This window comes from Fragaria vesca, linkage group LG2 (assembly GCF_000184155.1).
Source record: "Fragaria vesca subsp. vesca linkage group LG2, FraVesHawaii_1.0, whole genome shotgun sequence".
NCBI classification, from domain to species: domain Eukaryota; kingdom Viridiplantae; phylum Streptophyta; class Magnoliopsida; order Rosales; family Rosaceae; genus Fragaria; species Fragaria vesca.
In genome coordinates this window covers 32,294,083-32,310,708 of record NC_020492.1, presented here as the reverse complement: position 1 = coordinate 32,310,708, position 16,626 = coordinate 32,294,083, and the positions used below count along the sequence as shown (strand labels likewise).

General features: G+C 36.7%; 3 protein-coding genes across 3 annotated transcripts; 2 read left to right on the top strand and 1 right to left on the bottom strand.

Moving 5' to 3' along the window:
- Positions 1-503: 503 nt before the first annotated feature.
- On the bottom strand, positions 504-2,510 carry LOC101291694 (jasmonate O-methyltransferase-like). The gene is made up of 3 exons (XM_004291804.1): positions 2,192-2,510; positions 1,376-2,092; positions 504-1,124 (listed from the first exon to the last, which is right to left on the bottom strand). Exons 1-3 carry the CDS (start codon positions 2,264-2,266, stop codon positions 744-746), a joined length of 1,173 nt encoding a protein of 390 aa, XP_004291852.1. The 5' UTR covers positions 2,267-2,510; the 3' UTR covers positions 504-743.
- A 5,677-nt stretch (positions 2,511-8,187) lies between these two features.
- On the top strand, positions 8,188-11,710 carry LOC101291401 (inositol-pentakisphosphate 2-kinase-like). The gene is made up of 8 exons (XM_004291803.1): positions 8,188-8,366; positions 8,614-8,750; positions 9,001-9,207; positions 9,340-9,487; positions 10,022-10,062; positions 10,193-10,303; positions 10,530-11,129; positions 11,298-11,710. Exons 2-8 carry the CDS (start codon positions 8,649-8,651, stop codon positions 11,451-11,453), a joined length of 1,365 nt encoding a protein of 454 aa, XP_004291851.1. The 5' UTR covers positions 8,188-8,366; positions 8,614-8,648; the 3' UTR covers positions 11,454-11,710.
- A 3,375-nt stretch (positions 11,711-15,085) lies between these two features.
- Positions 15,086-16,542, top strand: LOC101303881 (probable mitochondrial chaperone BCS1-B-like). The gene is made up of 2 exons (XM_004293150.1): positions 15,086-16,105; positions 16,198-16,542. The coding sequence occupies exons 1-2, from the start codon at positions 15,173-15,175 to the stop codon at positions 16,540-16,542; spliced, it is 1,278 nt and encodes a 425-aa protein (XP_004293198.1). The 5' UTR covers positions 15,086-15,172.
- The last annotated feature ends 84 nt before the right edge of the window (positions 16,543-16,626 follow it).

Here is a 16,626-nt window from a genome sequence, read left to right as displayed (position 1 = left end):
TCCATGTGTGTGTATATATATATACACACACACAAAATTACATGGTGTTATTCTACTTCTAGCTTAATTAGTTAATCAGGTGAAACTAGTCAAGCTGGATTCGTCTAATCGTTTCACGAAGACTCCGACTCTCAGAGCTTCACTTTTTTTTTAGCATTAGGCTTAGTGGCGTGATTAACCAAAGCTGATAGTAAATTTCACTTCTGGCATGCATGGTCCTGTTTTCATTTTACTTTTATCTTGTTCTTCTTTTTTTGGAAAGATTACCTCACATATGCATCAATCCAGCTCATAAAGTCATCTTCAGAACTAACTCGATCGATCGCCCTTGGCCATCAAACAGATAGAGATGGATTCTCAAGGATCTCTAGCCATTAAAATACTCTATACTGTTGTTTTTTTTTTTTTTTTTTTTTGTGGAAATCTTTATATTATCCATTATTGTTACTCGTTTTGGTTTGTTTCAAATTGAGATGCTCCAAAAATAGCGTGAAAGTGAAGTATTTGGATGTTGCAAGACTTCAAATATTTAGGAATATACTTTGTGTAAACTGATCACTGACCACAATTTCACACCAATCAAATCAAATCACTGAAGAAACGAATACACGTACAAGTAGAGGACTACCTGTTTATCTGGTCATCTTAAGACACAATTATATATAATAGCAAACACTGAGTTTAAATCATACGTATCAACATATTTTCACTTGTACTTTTCAAGAGGCTAGGGAAAACTGAGTTCAATATCTTCTGATCAGTGAAATGACCAAATTGATATACTTGGTTCTTGTCTCTAACAAGTGTTTGGTGACGAGTTCGGCGTACCTCCTAAACAGATCATCCATAATCTCTATCCCAAAATGAGCTTCGATCATTGACTCCGCCACCGCTCTTATGGTATTGGCCACCCTCTTCCCACTCCTAGCCACCATTTGATCATGATCAAAACCATTCATGGTAATAGCTTGATCATCAGCACCACCATCCCAATCGATTTCGAACGCTTCAAGTCGGTCCATTATGAAGGACCCGTCCTTCTGCAGCTCCGACTTCAGTTCCTCTGCGCATGGAGCATAGTAAGGAGCGTTGAAGGAATCAACTTTCTCCTCTTCCACAAGACCCTGAAAATCAAACCGCATATAATTAAGCTCATAAATTCTTGTACACACGAATTACAAGTACACGATACAATCTTAACTATTCAAATATTATAAGCATATGCATTTATATGAAAGTCTTAATTAGATCTTAACCACTCACATAATACACTGTATTTTACACGTCTTGCACTGAAGAACTTTAGTTATGTTTTGCTATATTAGTTGCAGGTATATGTTAAAAAAATAGAACGAAAAGAAGTGAATTTACGCACATCTGAAACCATGCTCATCAATGCAAGGGCTAATAGCTCCCAATGGTAGCAACTCTGTTCGGTTGTAGGGTCAAGTGTTGGCCTGCCTATGAATGACAATACCATTCTTCCTCCTCCAACTATTTCTTCTGCCCGAGACTTGAGAAACATTGAGAAGTCCTTGTGGAATTGAAGTGAGTACGCATCCAACACATATTGCGGGCTGCTCTTAGAAATGTAGATCTTCCCCTTGTTCAAGGCCGTGCCGGCGGTGCTGTCCAGGCTCGGGGGAACTTGAGACAGCCAGTGAAGACTGGAGGACGAGTGAACGAAATGAAGGCTGTTTCTGGGAAACAATCTGCCGTAGAAAGTTCCCGGCACCGCGGAAATGAAGAGGTTGGGGTTAGCCCCGAACAGTCTCTTGTAGCGATCGTCTTTTCTCAGCTTGTTGTGGAATGCTGGAAGTGACATGAAGACGGTGTTGAAGTCGTTGCTGAATAGGTCGTTGAGAAACACTCTAAACTCCATTGACGACGACGAGGGATGCAGCAGGCCGCTGCTGAGTTTGGCACGTATGACATCCATGATCTCCGATATGAGAAGAAAGGTGTTAGGTCCAGATGAGCAACCCAAATCCGCTATGCCCATACTCTCCAATGCCATATCATTGTTGTTTGACCCCAACAGTTTGAGCAAGGCTTCTTCGATGATTGGCTTTGCGATTGTTAATATCTTGTTCTGCAAAAATTATATATCAAGGAACGCATTACTCATATGTAACATTACTCGTATGTAGCACTACGTAGTTAATTAGCTTGTGTATATAAATTAAGTCACCTGAACTTTGGAGTTTTGGGCATAACTAGCCTCGCCGTTGCCTTTGTTCATGTGAAGTATTTGCATTAGCTCCATTTCGATTCACACGAAGACTAGCTAACCGAGACGCTAGAGAAGAGAAGAGCAGAGGTGTTGCTGAAGATCGGAGTAACGGTGGTGCTCTATTTATAGAAGCAGAGACCGAGTACGTCGTCGGATCGAACTTCCAAATATTAGACCACTACGAAGTCTAATTGGAAGTGACAACGTTGTACCTAGTTGTGTTTTACGTTTATCACGAACATGTGTAGTGACCAAATGTAATCAACACGTGTTAGAGTGACAAATATCAGATGAGAACTTATGCTTGGAAAAACATGCATGTATGGACGAGGATGTTCCTGTTGGAAAAGGACTGTACTGTTGGACTGGCTTAATTAGTACGTAACTACGTACCACAAAGCTAATTAACAGTGGCATTTGTTATAAGTGGGAATGGAACCACAGGATATTTAGTACATGCAGTTGCATTTAGCATATGCTGCACGATATCAATCACATACATGCATCAGTACTGGTTCTTCTTTCGTTTTTTCCCCCTAGCCTAGACTGGGTTAATTTAAACGTGTTATATATGATTCTTTTTGCATGCATGCCTGCTAATTTGTTTCCAACTCTCTGCGTTTGCGTTTGGGAACAAGAGACACTTGATCGAGATATTATCGAAATCGAATAGACTTGATCACTCCACGTACCTAGCTAGTATAAGTGGAAATGTGAACCTAATTAACAAGCTATACTCGGTACGTAGTTGAAGTCATTGCAAATATGTATATGCCAGTTTAATTGGTACGTACTAACAAGAAGGGTTGCATATATAATCTCCAATGTCTAAACATACGTTCTTTATTTTCACGCATCTTCTATAAAGTCTAATCATGTGATCGATCACCATAAGTTAGAGGTACGCAGCTAGTCTATTTTTTCTAATTTTAAAGCGCCATTTCGATTAACTCGATCTTCATGCATTTATCAATTTTCAGGAAAGTAAGAATGATCTTAATGCGATTATATGCTTTAACAATTTCATAACGTAACGTCGTAACCTTATGTTAGTTGTCAAACTAGCTTGTCCTTGTTGTTATAAACTACAAATACGTATAACAACCATAACCATATACTGATATACGTATTTGCAATTTCTTAGAGAAACTACAAGGTTGTTGTCATTTTTGCCAAGAAGAAATAAGAAACACGACAGCAATGCTTGATTTATTAATTTCTTAACCCAATGCAATTATATGCTATAACAATTTCATAACGTAATGTCGTAACCTTATACAGTACGTGGCGGACGCAGAAAGTTATGTAAGTAGGGGCAAAAAAAAAGAGTTGAGGCTAAGGAGCCTTTAGAGATGGCTCAGTGTCTATTAATCTATATATTTTGAAAAATATCGAAATCATTTATCACAAGTCTTATGAAATCCTAATGAAACACTATAAAATTACAAGCTTTCCAACTTCAAAACTTCAATATATGAATTAATTCAAGTTCAACTAGACCCTCGCCCAAAAACCAAAAATTCGATAAAAAAAACACCTAATCTTATACCAAAAACCAAAAATCCAGAGATTTATTAATCATACACGATATCTCTAATATTTTATTTTATGTGGTAGAAAATTTTTAAACAATAAGTGTATATCCTAAGTCATAACCGGGGAAAAATAGCATAAACATTAGCATATATAAGAAGCTTGTTAGCAGAAATGAAAGTTCACTGGGGGCAACTGCTCTCACTGGCCCCCTTTGCGTCTGCTTATGACCTTATTGTTGTTATATATGTTAGTTGTCAAACTAGCTTGTCATTGTTGTTATAAAATACAAATACGTATAACAACCATAACCATATACGTATTTGCAATTTCTTAGAGAAACTACAAGGTAGTTGTCATTTTTGCCAAGAAGAAATAAGAAACACGACAGCGCAACATGCTTGATTTATTAATTTCTGAACCCATAGTAATTCCCTTGTTTGTTATAAATTAAAGAATTATTAAAAATACTTAGAAGTGGGATGTACTGTTTTATCGTGCAAGGGAAATACCAAGGTGGTCGGAGGCTTGGAGCATATAAGAACTAGAATTATACCCGCGTCTTGGCGCGGTGTATACATTTACGGTGTGTTTGGATATGGGTGAATTTCTGAGAATTTAATAAAAAAATAAGGAATTCCTAATTTCTTAGGACGGTTTTCCTCGTTTGGATACTTATCTTATGGAATTAGCAATTTTCACAGGAAAATAATTATGAAATTTAGGAGCTTAAATTCCCGACTTGAATTCCTCACAAAATAAGCATCATTTGTCAATTTCTTTAACTAAGATTAGTCTGAATACAAATTCTTGTCATTTTAAAACTCTACATCATGAAATCCAAACAATGAAATTCTCGATTAATAGGATTTAAATTCATGGAATTGTATTTTGAAATTTCTATGGACACATCATGAAATTCAAACAATGAAATTCTCAATTAATTGGATTTAAATTCATGACATTGTAATTCCCATGACTTTAAAATTTCTATGGACATTAAAATTACTTTATCCAAAAACAACGTTATGAAGCTGGTCAATGAGTTAATTGATTGATATAAATGTTTATGATATGTACTTCATAGAATGTTATACATTCAAATTATACTCAGCTGTTATACTGATTATATATCTAGAGTTAATGACAATATTGTGGTTTCTTAAAAATAACAGGGGAAAAATTGTCATTATATCCGCCCCTTAGCGCGGTGTAGTATCCACATTATGTATATTCCACATATGTATAAGAGCTATCACAAAAACAACTTTTATATAACAAAATATCTAGTCTTGTATTCCACCTAAAATATAAATGCTCCAATTGTTTTGATTTGTAAGATTTAGGAGGCAGAAGAAAAGTCTAAATTACATGTCTAGAAAATCTAAATTACCTATCTAGTCTTGTATCCTATCTAGAAAAATCTAAATTACCTGTTTCAGAAAAAATAAAAAATTCACTGTTGTTAATGAACAGAGTAAAAACACTGTTCATAGGCTGAATATAAATTCTAAAATTCCCGACTTGAATTTCTCATAAAATAAGCGTCATTTATCAATTCCCTTAACTAAGGTTAGTCTGAGTACAAATTCTTGTCATTTTAAAACTCTACATCATGAAATCAAAACAATGAAATTCTTAATTAATAGGATTTAAATTCATGGAATAGTAATTCTTATAATTTTAAAATTTCTATGGACATTAAAATTACTTTATCCAAAAACAACGTTATGAAGCTGGTCAATGGGTTAATTGATTGATAGAAATGTTTCTGATATGTACTTCATATATTATTATACATACAAATTATACCCAACTATTATACTGATTATATATCTAGGGTTAATGAAAATATTGTGGTTTCTTAAAAATAACCGGGGCAAAATTCTTGGTGCGGTGTAGTTTCCACGTTATGCATATTCCACTTATGTATAAGAGCTATTACAAAAACAACTTTTATACAACAAAACATCTAGTATTGTATTCTACCCAAAATATAAATGCTCTAATTATTTTGATTTGTAAGATTCAGGATGCAGAAGAAAAGTAAAAAATGGAAGGCAAAAAAATATTTGCCAAGAGAAAGCCTATCTAAAAAAAATCTAAATTACCTGTTTCAAAAAAAAAAAATAAAAATAAAAAATCACTGTTCATATGCCTATGATATGAACAGTCGACCAAGCTTTAGTAATAGATAATGTGAGCTCACTACTCAAGTTTCCATGATCCCATTATCTGTACGTACTTGAAAGAATCAAAACTAATAATAATGAAGCACAACAAGTCAACAATTCGAATTCAATAATTTAGAGAACATGCATATATCCACGGATGTTTAATATATATGATCGATTAGTAACTCGATCATATTGTAGCTAACTTACAGGACGAAAGTCACGAAATTCTTTTCTACTAAGTCTGTCCTCCTTTTTTAATGAGTTACGTCCTATAGTTTTTACAATTTCATAATTGAAAACTTGAGATTGAGAATGTGAAAGGTTTTGATTTCAATTTAGAATACTAATTGTGAGATATGTTTTGGTTTGAGTGTTTGAATGTTTGATTTCAATTTATAGTCAATCCCTTTTTTTTCCGTTTCCTTTTGTAGTATTGTTTCTCTTCACAGAACAACTATAGACATATGAATAATATAAGGGAAAACTTATTGTGTAATATCATACATGTTGTAACAAATGTGTTTTACCTTATAATTGAAAGTTATCATTGATAAAAGATGGTGGTATGGTTGTATGAAAGTATATTTAATTACAATTAGGTTTGTCGGGTTTGATATTGTTATATTATAGTAATGATATTAAACTAAAATAAGAACTTAAGTAGTTAAACAATATCATTTTGCAATCAGAGAGCCCCAATTTTTTTTCAAAAAATCTCAAGGCCGGCGTGATTCCCTTGTTTGTTATAAATTATAGAATTATTAAATATACTTAGAAGTGGGATGTACTGTTTCATATGACGGTCAATGGTGCAAGGGAAAATACCAAGTGGTTGGAGCATATAAGAATGTCAGCTCACTACTCAAGTTTCCATGATCCCATTATCTGTACGTACTTGAAAGAATCAATACTAATAATAATGAAACACAGCAATTCGAATTCAATAATTTAGAGAACATGCATGTATCCACGGTTGCTTAATATATATGATCGATTTATAAACATACTACAGTAATTAACTCGATCATATTGTAGCTAACTTGCAGGTAGCTATCTACAGGGAGCTAACTTCTAAACACAACATTATTTGAGAGTGTCATACGTACTCCCAGGTTGTAAAGGGTCCTCACAATCTTTGAGGCAAATTCAAAGACACTTAAAACAAGATATGACAGATGACAATAGAGATTGAAGAGCAGATTAATCGAAATAAGTCCAAATTCGGTTTGCTGCAGATTTGATGTTCGGTGTCTGATTGATCATTATAATACATTTCTGGAAGTGGAACGGCCTAACGAATCAAACTCATCGCTTTAGCACGACCTATGGGCTTTTAAGACCATCCGAGTCCGTTTAGGCTTTCAAAATGCAGATTTACTTGTTTTTAGCAATTATTTTTAATAGTTTGTTTTTGATTTGGTTTTCTTTTAATCCATGGGCTTTTAGGCTTTGATGTTAGTTGCCCTAGAGTTTATTTGCTCCTTTATAAGGACCTTTTATCAGTTGTAGTTGTCATTTTTTTATTAATAAAAACCTTGAGTTTATCTCAATTCTCGGATGGATTCCAGATTCCTCTCGTGGATTTGAGAGAATTAGACTTGTGGATTCAAGTCGCCGTTGGTGGATTCTAACGTTTATATTTCCACTGCATCAAGACACAACAATATGAAATATTGTGGTATGTTTCTAAATATATCACATATATATATATATATATATATATATATTAAGAATCAGGATATGTATACTTAAATGCTTTGTAGAGTTTGACATGATTGGTCCTATTTTTGAATCTCATTATAAGCATCCAAAATTCCATAGGCTCACCAGTATAATTTGTTCAAGTTTCATTAATTCATTAAACAACATATGGGTATTTTCAACATATACTGTAGTTTAGACAAAATATGGTTGGGCCTACGGGCTCATAGGCCCAAATAATACAATTTTGTGAAGGACCTAAGTTCGTTTTGGAGTAGCGTAAGTAGCCCACACCAATCATCCAAAATGGTTTCAGATACTTCGTCGCCACTCAACTGTCCTCGATGAGTTTTGGGTTTAGGTGGCTTGAAGATGAAGCCAGGTATCGATTAAAGTGTGTGCATGAGCTGTCGCATTATTGCAGAGATTCCTCACTGGCGTCGCGTCACTTTGTTTCTATTCGTTTTCTCTGCTTTTCTTTCTCTATAAAACCATCATCGCATTGGTTTTCTAGACTTTCAACCACACATTCATCAATCCGGTAAGTTCAGATACCGATTTCAAGTTCATCTCATAAAAACTCATCTATCTCCGATCCTCCTCCATTTTCTCAATTCAAAACTGAAAACCCAATTACCCAAAACCTGGAGATTCATCCTCCACTCTCCTCTGGATCTGAAATTCCACATGCATGTGCCACCAAGCTCGGTTGAGACTTGCCGGTGAGAGAAACCCGACCAGCATTGCTACTCCTTTTCTGTTTTGTTTTTTTCATAAAAAAAGTGGGCCGACCAGCTTGGGTAGGCCTGGCCCACCCGAGTTCCGCCTAGCTGTGTAAAAACTCCGCCTAGCCCACTTAGGGCCCAGTTAGGCGAAATCTACGTGAAATGTCTGTTGTGTCCTTTGTTTATGCCCCTAGATTTAAAAGAAACTCAAATTCGTGGGTTTTTGGTTCTTTCCTATCTGCAGTGATAAGGGGAGCTTGAAACTCCAAAACGACGTCGATGGAGGTCGTTTTGGAGGAGAAGGACGCTGCCGAATGGGTTTACAGAGGCGAAGGCGCTGCTAATCTTGTTATGGCTTACAGCGGATCCTCCCCAGATTTCGTATGTTCCCATATTTTCATTTACACCACTATTATTCTAAATTGTTGGCATTTTCATATGTTATTATGTACCAAAGCAATTTTGGTATTCAAAGATTGAAACTTTTCGTGTAGTTAGTGGTTTTGGCATTGAAAGATTGAAACTTTTCGACTAGTTAATAGTTTTGGTATTGAAAGGTTGAAACTTTTTGAGTAGTGGATAGTTTTGGTTTGAGGTAATAAGTGGTTTTTGCAATGTGGGTTTTGTGTAGATTGGGAAAGTAATGCGAATACAGAAGAAGGCCAAAAGGAATGGGTTGGAACGCCCGGGCAGTCCCCCAGCACTAACCATGCATGAAAGGCTGCTGTGGAAGGACTTGGAGGACATGGTAACTTGTTCTAACAAAGAGCTTGCCAGCCAGCTGTATGTGAAGCATGTCATGAGTCCTTTATTGGGTTCCCACTTTGTCGATGCTGGGGTATGTGTGAGGGTGTTGAAATATTGAAGTGTAATTTGATATGCATTTTAGTTTGTCTGTGTGAGTGCATGAGTGTTTTAAAGTGCATACGTGATGATTTAGCTGTGTAACTTTTAAGTTGGATTTCCGCAGATGCGTGTCCAAGCTTCCCGGGATTTTTTGGAGACAGTGGAGAAGAATGTAAATTGTCAGCGCCCGGCATCTCGAGTTGATGCTGCTAAAGTTGATACAGAATGTGATTATGTGCTTGTCATGTCTGATCATTCTCTTTTTCCTGATGGTAATGAGTTATCCATTGTCAAGTACAAGTTTCATTTGTGTTGCATTTAAACATTTAGAACTTTCTGTTTCTGCTCTCATCAGTCGTAGCTAGTCAGGTATATAGGGTAATCCGTGTGATGGTTTGGTCCAGCTAAGAGTCCAATGGTTTTCTAGTCTTGGCTTTGATAAAGTTTTTTTTTCCATGCCAGGTTTGATTGCTTCCACTTAGTGTTTCCCTCTCCCCCTTTTACTCTTCTAAGAAAAGATACAAAACAGGGAGAGAAACCTGGAGATGGTATTCTACCTGGCGTCCTAGGGAATATGTATATAATAATATGTAGACACCCTATCTATCTGATATTGTCTTGGGTTGCATACTAACAGTTTTTTTTATATTTTTTTTTTATTATTATTATTTTTTTTCATTTTGTTAACGATTGTATGAGAAAGCTCTAACATGTCCACCCCATAATAAATTGAGCAGTAGTGTTTAATTTACTGTATTTCCAGACAGTGTGATAGACTGATAATGAATATGCTGTTTACGTTTCAGGTGTTCAAGAAGGCGAAACCTGTATATCTGTAGAGATAAAGGTGTGTTTCTGTTAGTTGCCCCTTGTTTCTTTTTGTAACAGTAATGCAGATTTCTGTTTGCATAGACATGAGAAAATCAAATTATAGTTTCTCATTCCTATTTGTTTTTTTTTCAATTTCCCCAAAATAGCCAAAATGTGGATTTCTCCCTTCTTCAGAGTATATAGATGAAGGAAATGCCATCAAACGGAGGATCACTCGTTTTAGGATGCACCAGGCCCTGAAGTTGCATGATGGAGAGGTATTATTTAGTCTATCTTGTTCATATGCGTGAGACAGTTTCAATTGAATTGCTCACCAAGAAAGATTGTCAAATATTTAATGGGAATATTGTCAAATCTAGTTCTTATATATTTAATGGGAATGTTGTCAAATCTAGTTCTTGGATCTTTGCTGCACAAGTTTTGGTAGACGAGTCCATCTTGATACTGTTAAACTTCATACTTAATTCTGAAGCTATGTTACAGGTATCACAGTATAGTAACTATGATCCACTTGATCTCTTCTCCGGATCGAAGGACAGAATACATAAAGCTATCAAGGATCTCTTTGCTACCCCACAGAATAATTTCCGAGTATTCGTGAATGGCTCTCTAATATTTGGGGGACTAGGTGGTGGTGCTGAAAGTACCAATTTGGTGATTGGGGATAAATTTGAAACAGCACTCAAGGATGTCATTCAAGGAGGTGATGGCTCCCGCACAGTGAACTTTCTACAGCTTGTTGCTGAGACAGTTTATAGATCTGGAGTAATGGATCAACTCCTGGAAATCCAGAAACTTGATTATCTTGACATAGATGGAGCTATACACGCATATTATGACATTATTTCTGAGCCTTGCATGGTATGTACAGAGTTGGGTAAAGACAAAGCGTCAAACAGATATTCTTCATTGCATTCCCTCCCTTTGGATGAAAGCTTAAAGATTGTGAAGCAGTTTTTGATATCTGCCTCCGCAAAGGACTGCAGTTTGATGTTTAGTTTTAGACCAAGGAAAGATGGGAGTACTGGATCTCCGTATAATAATGTGTACCTGGAATCAACCAACCAATTTTATGACTACAAGGTACAGTTATTTTTATAGCAGTTCTTTCAATCATAGCATTTCAGAGCTCAACTGCTTTTACTTTTATTCCTTAAAGGTTCATAGTATTAGTTCAAGTGGAAACTGAGTTCTTGGTTGGAGAAACCATTCCTAAGTTCCTAACAGCTTATTTGTGGTGCAATTTCTTAGGTGTATTTCATTGACCTGGATTTGAAATCTTTGAAGAAATTGGAAGAATATTATGAGTTGGACAAAAAGATTGTTAGATGCTACAATGAAATGGTGGAAACTAAGGAAAACCTAGATAAAACAACAAGTGCTGAGGCTCATCAAATTGCGGACTGAGATTAGTTACGACGCGATGGAGGATATGCTGTACTTTAAAAATTCCGAGTAAGTTCAAGTTATCCTGTAGATTATTGCTGTCACTACTTGTAACATGGTGTAAAAAAAAAAAAATGTCATGCTGTCATGCTTTGTGTAACAAAAGTTGTAATGCTATGTTCAGATGTAAACTTCGTGCCTTTTGGCCATCATTTCTGTATTCCTCTTGTTTCTCGAAAGTTAGTAATATAATTTCTCTTGTTTCTGTATCTCATTCTCTCTGTCTCAAGTTTAATAGTTATGTTGAGCAGACATTTTGTTATTGAGTTTAACCATTAGCTAGGAGGTTATTAAATCATACATAATTTAGGCAACCTTATAATCAAGGCATATATGTTCTTTGCTTCCATTGAGTTTGAGGAGGGAAGAGAAAAGTGATGGAACACCTTGTTTATAAGATTTATGGAGTTATAGAGATATGAGGGGAGATTGATGAAACAGAAATTCGGGGCTCTACGGGGGAAAGTGACGTGTCAAACAACTGTAGGGTGATCCATCAAAGCTCACATGGCTTATTAATTCATACAGCTGGATCAACTTGCAGTACCTCTATAGAGAAAAAAAGAGCAGCAACTTACCCGTGGTGTTTTCTAAGTTTCTAACTTTTATTTTGTTACTGAACTGTCATATGCTTCTGTTTTCTGAACTGATGGGGAATCAACTGTTCTGAGTTTGCATATTTTGATTTAGTTCTATTGCATCAAGCTTTCATGATATTTCTTAATCTGTTTGAAGTTTCCCTTAACAAATAACAGCCCAATATTTCTCTTTTAACATTGATTTTGCAGCCTATCTGTTTATCATAAGCATCTTGCTGTTTTGGGCAATTTAACCATCTGTGGGCAGTAACTTATGGAAATTCTCATAACTCTCTGAGCTGCCAAGTATGATTTGTAGTTGATATCTGTAACTGCATTGCCAAACCGCGAACTGCACATAATTTGGAAGAATCAGTGAGTCTGATACTGGAACACGTCTTTCGACCAGGAAGTGTGGCCAGTTTGAAGTTTCTGTACACTGGTCGATCAACTTTGCTATTTTGATCAGCTTAGCATTTGTTATGTGGAATATAAAGGCTGTGACTTGGCTTTATCATGTGATGTACAAAGAGCTTCAATTGTTTATAGGTTAGTGCCTATCTCATCTCTTCTCCATCTTTCTATTTGTGTGGGTGGATCTATACCGGTTGAAGTTGCTGATTCAAATAGGACAGAAAGGGGAATTAATAGGGGTCGAGAAGTGGGTCTGTTTGCCCATTCAACCGAGCCCACTAAAGCTGAAATGAGAAACTGAATGCCATCCTATATCCCCAAGTAACCAAAACATTGTGTAATGTCAGGTCATCATTATTTTCTGCTGATATCCAAATGCTAAAATCACATAAGAATAGTTGGTTTGTTCAAAATAGTTGTGTACTTGGGGCAATCAGCTTGTTTTACTTGAATAAAAACTTGCTGTAAACTGACACACCTGTGTTTGTACAAACAGTTGTTTGGGAAACTTGTTAGGTTTTTCTTCTCAATATTGTTGTACATTCATACCGGCATCATTTAAATTTGTTGTAAAATGTTGTTGAACTTTGTAAGAGATGGACTTGTAGGGAAGGATGGGCATTTGGAAAACTGTGGCTTAGCTTAGAATGTTGGATGTGGGTAAAATGTAAATTCTGCATTGATTGCATATTGGAGATTTGGATGGCATAGGTGATCAATTTAAGAGCCCTTCTGACTGGCATTTACTTCTGGCCAACTACTGACTGTCATTTTGTACTGAACTAATATAGAAGACTACCAAAATGCTGAAAAGTATAGTCAAGCAGAATAGTGTCAGAGATCATTTCATATATAGCACCTCTCCTCTACATATCTCTTCTTCCATTAGTAGCTTGTTCTAGTTTAGTAGCTTGCAACACTATAAATCTTCCCTTGAAGTTCATTATCAAGATCATGGCTAAGGTTCCATTTCTACCACTCTGTACCTGCATTTTATCATTTTGTCTGCATCATGTGCTTTGTATTTCCTCCATTTTCCTGCCATGTAATTAGTTGTTGACTGGCGACTGGCATCTTTTACTGACACACTGCAAAATTTTCAGATGGAATTTATTTTCTTCTGAGCACAGAAATACAAAATAACTGTCTGATCTGATCTGATCTTTCATGTGTTTCTGTACGGCAGAAAACTGTAGTGTTAGTGGAGCTTCTCTGTTCAAAATGCAGGAAAAAGGTGATGAAGTTAGTTGCAACTGTAGAAGGGATAACTTCCATTGTCCTGGACCCTTCAAAAAATACCGTGACAGTAACAGGGGAAGCTGATCCAGTGAAGATCATTCGCAAGGTGAGGAAGTTCAGAAGATCTGCTTCAGTTGTCAGTGTCGGTCCTCCAAAGCCGGAAGAGAAGAAGGATGAGAAGAAAGACAGCCATGCCCTGGTTCCTTGCGTACCGAAGACATGTCAAAGATGTGATGTCTGGTATGTGGTTGCCGAAGATGGTTATAACAATTACTGTTCCATTATGTAACTATATTTACTGTTTTATATGTATCAAGAACACCCAGTTGTGTTCTATGTTAAAATTGAATCATTGGTGATGAGCTAAATAAAAGAGGCAATAAGGACTGCTATTGTTATTGCTGTAATTGATGAATGAATTGGACGTGTATTTGTTTGTGTGGACTCAACAAAAGGCATAATTGTGTGTAGGTTTCGGACCAAATGATCACCGGTCGTTGGTACATAAACATTAGGTTTGATTTGATTGGATGTATAGAAATGGAAATAATAATAATCAGAGGTCTTGTCCATAAATCAATGCCATAAATGAAAGCTCCTCTCCAACGTTTGTGAAGAAAAAGACTATGGATGCGATGGTCACGTTTTAGATTTTGTTCACTTTCAGAAAGCTAATCATAGCAAACCCCTACACAATATAGAAATGAACTACCCTATTTCAATAATGAAATCAACCTATATTAGTGAAGGAGCTTTGCTTGATGAAGCTAGATTTTTGATAAGTTTTGTCTAATGTTCCGAGTTGTACTTCTTAAGGGAAACGATTATGGGGTAATCAAATTCTTATGTTTGCGTTAATACAATGACACAAAGAAATCATGTAAAAATATCAATGTATTTACTACTAACAAATGAATTAATTGGAATTGATGTATTGATGTATGACTAATTATCTGCGATTCCTGAATATTCAAGGATTTGATCACGAGGAGGAGTGATGATTTTAGGAAATCAATCATCCAAAATCAAATACAGATTAATTTCTTCTCATATTCCAATCGTCATCAATTCATGATTATTTTCCATTCTAACTAAGAAAACGTGTCATGAAAAACACAATCTATCTATGCATTATTATTCTTCACAAAAAAAATAAAAAAAAAATAATTTGAAATAAAAAAAAAAAAACCCTACTTGATAAGGGCCTATATAACTGGGCTTTCTTGTCATGGGCCTTTATTTTCATCAAAATAGAACTCCATAGAAGGTCCATACCCTATCTTTCATCTTTAAGACTTTAAATCCACGTGTGGCTTAAAGATCTAGAAAACCCCAAACAGAACTTGAAACTGACCTCCTTGTTCCCAAAACCGAGATGTTCTTTCTCCCCAAGTAAACCCAATTCTAAAACCCCCCCAAAAACCTCGATCTCTCTCAATAACATATACAATGTGGTGCTCAAAGGAAAACTTGCCGTCCCCACAAACCATCTTCTCGGTGGCCGCCTCCGTCATGCTCCTCAAAAGCGTCTCAAACGACCTCGTCCCCGATGCCGTCCACTCTTACGTCTCCTCCCGCCTTAAAAAGCTCTCCTGGCAACTCACCGTCATCATCGACGAGTTCGACGGCCTCACCCCTAACCAGATGTTCGAGGCTGCCAACCTCTACTTGGGCACCGAGCTCTCCTCCAAAACGCAAAGAATCAAGGTCAACAAACCCGAAAAGGAGAAGCAGCTGCAGGTCAATATAGACAGGAACCAAGAGCTCGTTGATTACTTCAATGGCGTCAAGTTCAAGTGGGTTATGGTGACCGAAAAGCCAGCGGCGAACAAACGTGACCAGGGATCACAGTCGGAGGTTCGACACTTCGAGATCAGCTTCCATAAGAAGCATAGGGACATGGTGCTCAGCTCTTACCTGCCCTATGTCTTGAAGAAGCATGGAGAAATCAAGGAGGAGAGAAAGATGGTGAAGCTTCATACCATTGATTACAATGGCACTGACTATTGGGGATCCATTAACCTTGATCACCCTGCGAGTTTTGACACCATGGCAATGGAACCGGAGATGAAGAAGACATTAATTGAGGACCTAGATAAGTTTAGGGAGAGGAAGGAGTATTATAAGAGAGTAGGCAAGGCTTGGAAACGTGGGTATTTGCTGTACGGACCACCCGGCACTGGAAAATCAAGCTTGGTTGCAGCCATGGCTAATTATCTCAAGTTTGATATTTTTGACTTGGATCTGAAGGAGGTTCAATGCAATTCTGATCTGAGAAGGTTGCTGATCGGCACCAAAAGCAGATCGATATTGGTGATCGAGGATATTGATTGCTCGGTTGAGTTGCAGAACAGAGACTCTGATCAGAATGAACCCAAAACTGTTGAGGATGACAAGGTAAGATGGACACTCCCTCTGTTTTTCATATATTCATGACAATGATACATGTCTTACCTTTCCTCTTCCCATTTCAGGTGAGCCTCTCTGGTCTACTGAACTTCATTGATGGATTGTGGTCAAGCTGTGGAGAGGAGAGAATCATTGTGTTCACAACAAATCACAAGGACCGGCTTGATCAGGCCTTGCTCCGCCCTGGTCGGATGGACCTGCACCTGCACATGTCCTACTGCACCTTCAGTGGCTTCAAGACATTAGCATACAATTACTTGCAGATTAAAGAGCACCCGCTTTTTACAGAGATTGAAGACTTAATAAATCACAAGGAAGCTACACCTGCTGAAGTTGCAGGGGAGCTAATGAAGAGTGATGATGCTGAAGTCTCCCTTCAAGGTCTTACCAAATTCCTCCAAAGCAAGTAGCTCATATAAGGATGTAATAAAACCAATAACCCCTCAATGTTATTGGGGTTATTAGTTTTGATTTTGTATGTCAAATGATCTTTA

Coding starts and splice junctions, on each gene's coding strand:
- LOC101291694 (XM_004291804.1), bottom strand. CDS start 2,266: ATGGAGCTAATGCAAATACTTCACATGAACAAAGGCAACGGCGAGGCT. Junction 2,093..2,191: donor CCCAAAACTCCAAAGTTCAG/GTGACTTAATTT, acceptor TAATTTTTGCAG/AACAAGATATTAACAATCGC. Junction 1,125..1,375: donor TGATGAGCATGGTTTCAGAT/GTGCGTAAATTC, acceptor TTTGATTTTCAG/GGTCTTGTGGAAGAGGAGAA.
- LOC101291401 (XM_004291803.1), top strand. CDS start 8,649: ATGGAGGTCGTTTTGGAGGAGAAGGACGCTGCCGAATGGGTTTACAGA. Junction 10,063..10,192: donor GTATATCTGTAGAGATAAAG/GTGTGTTTCTGT, acceptor TCCCCAAAATAG/CCAAAATGTGGATTTCTCCC. Junction 11,130..11,297: donor ACCAATTTTATGACTACAAG/GTACAGTTATTT, acceptor GCAATTTCTTAG/GTGTATTTCATTGACCTGGA.
- LOC101303881 (XM_004293150.1), top strand. CDS start 15,173: ATGTGGTGCTCAAAGGAAAACTTGCCGTCCCCACAAACCATCTTCTCG. Junction 16,106..16,197: donor ATCAGAATGAACCCAAAACT/GTTGAGGATGAC, acceptor TTCCCATTTCAG/GTGAGCCTCTCTGGTCTACT.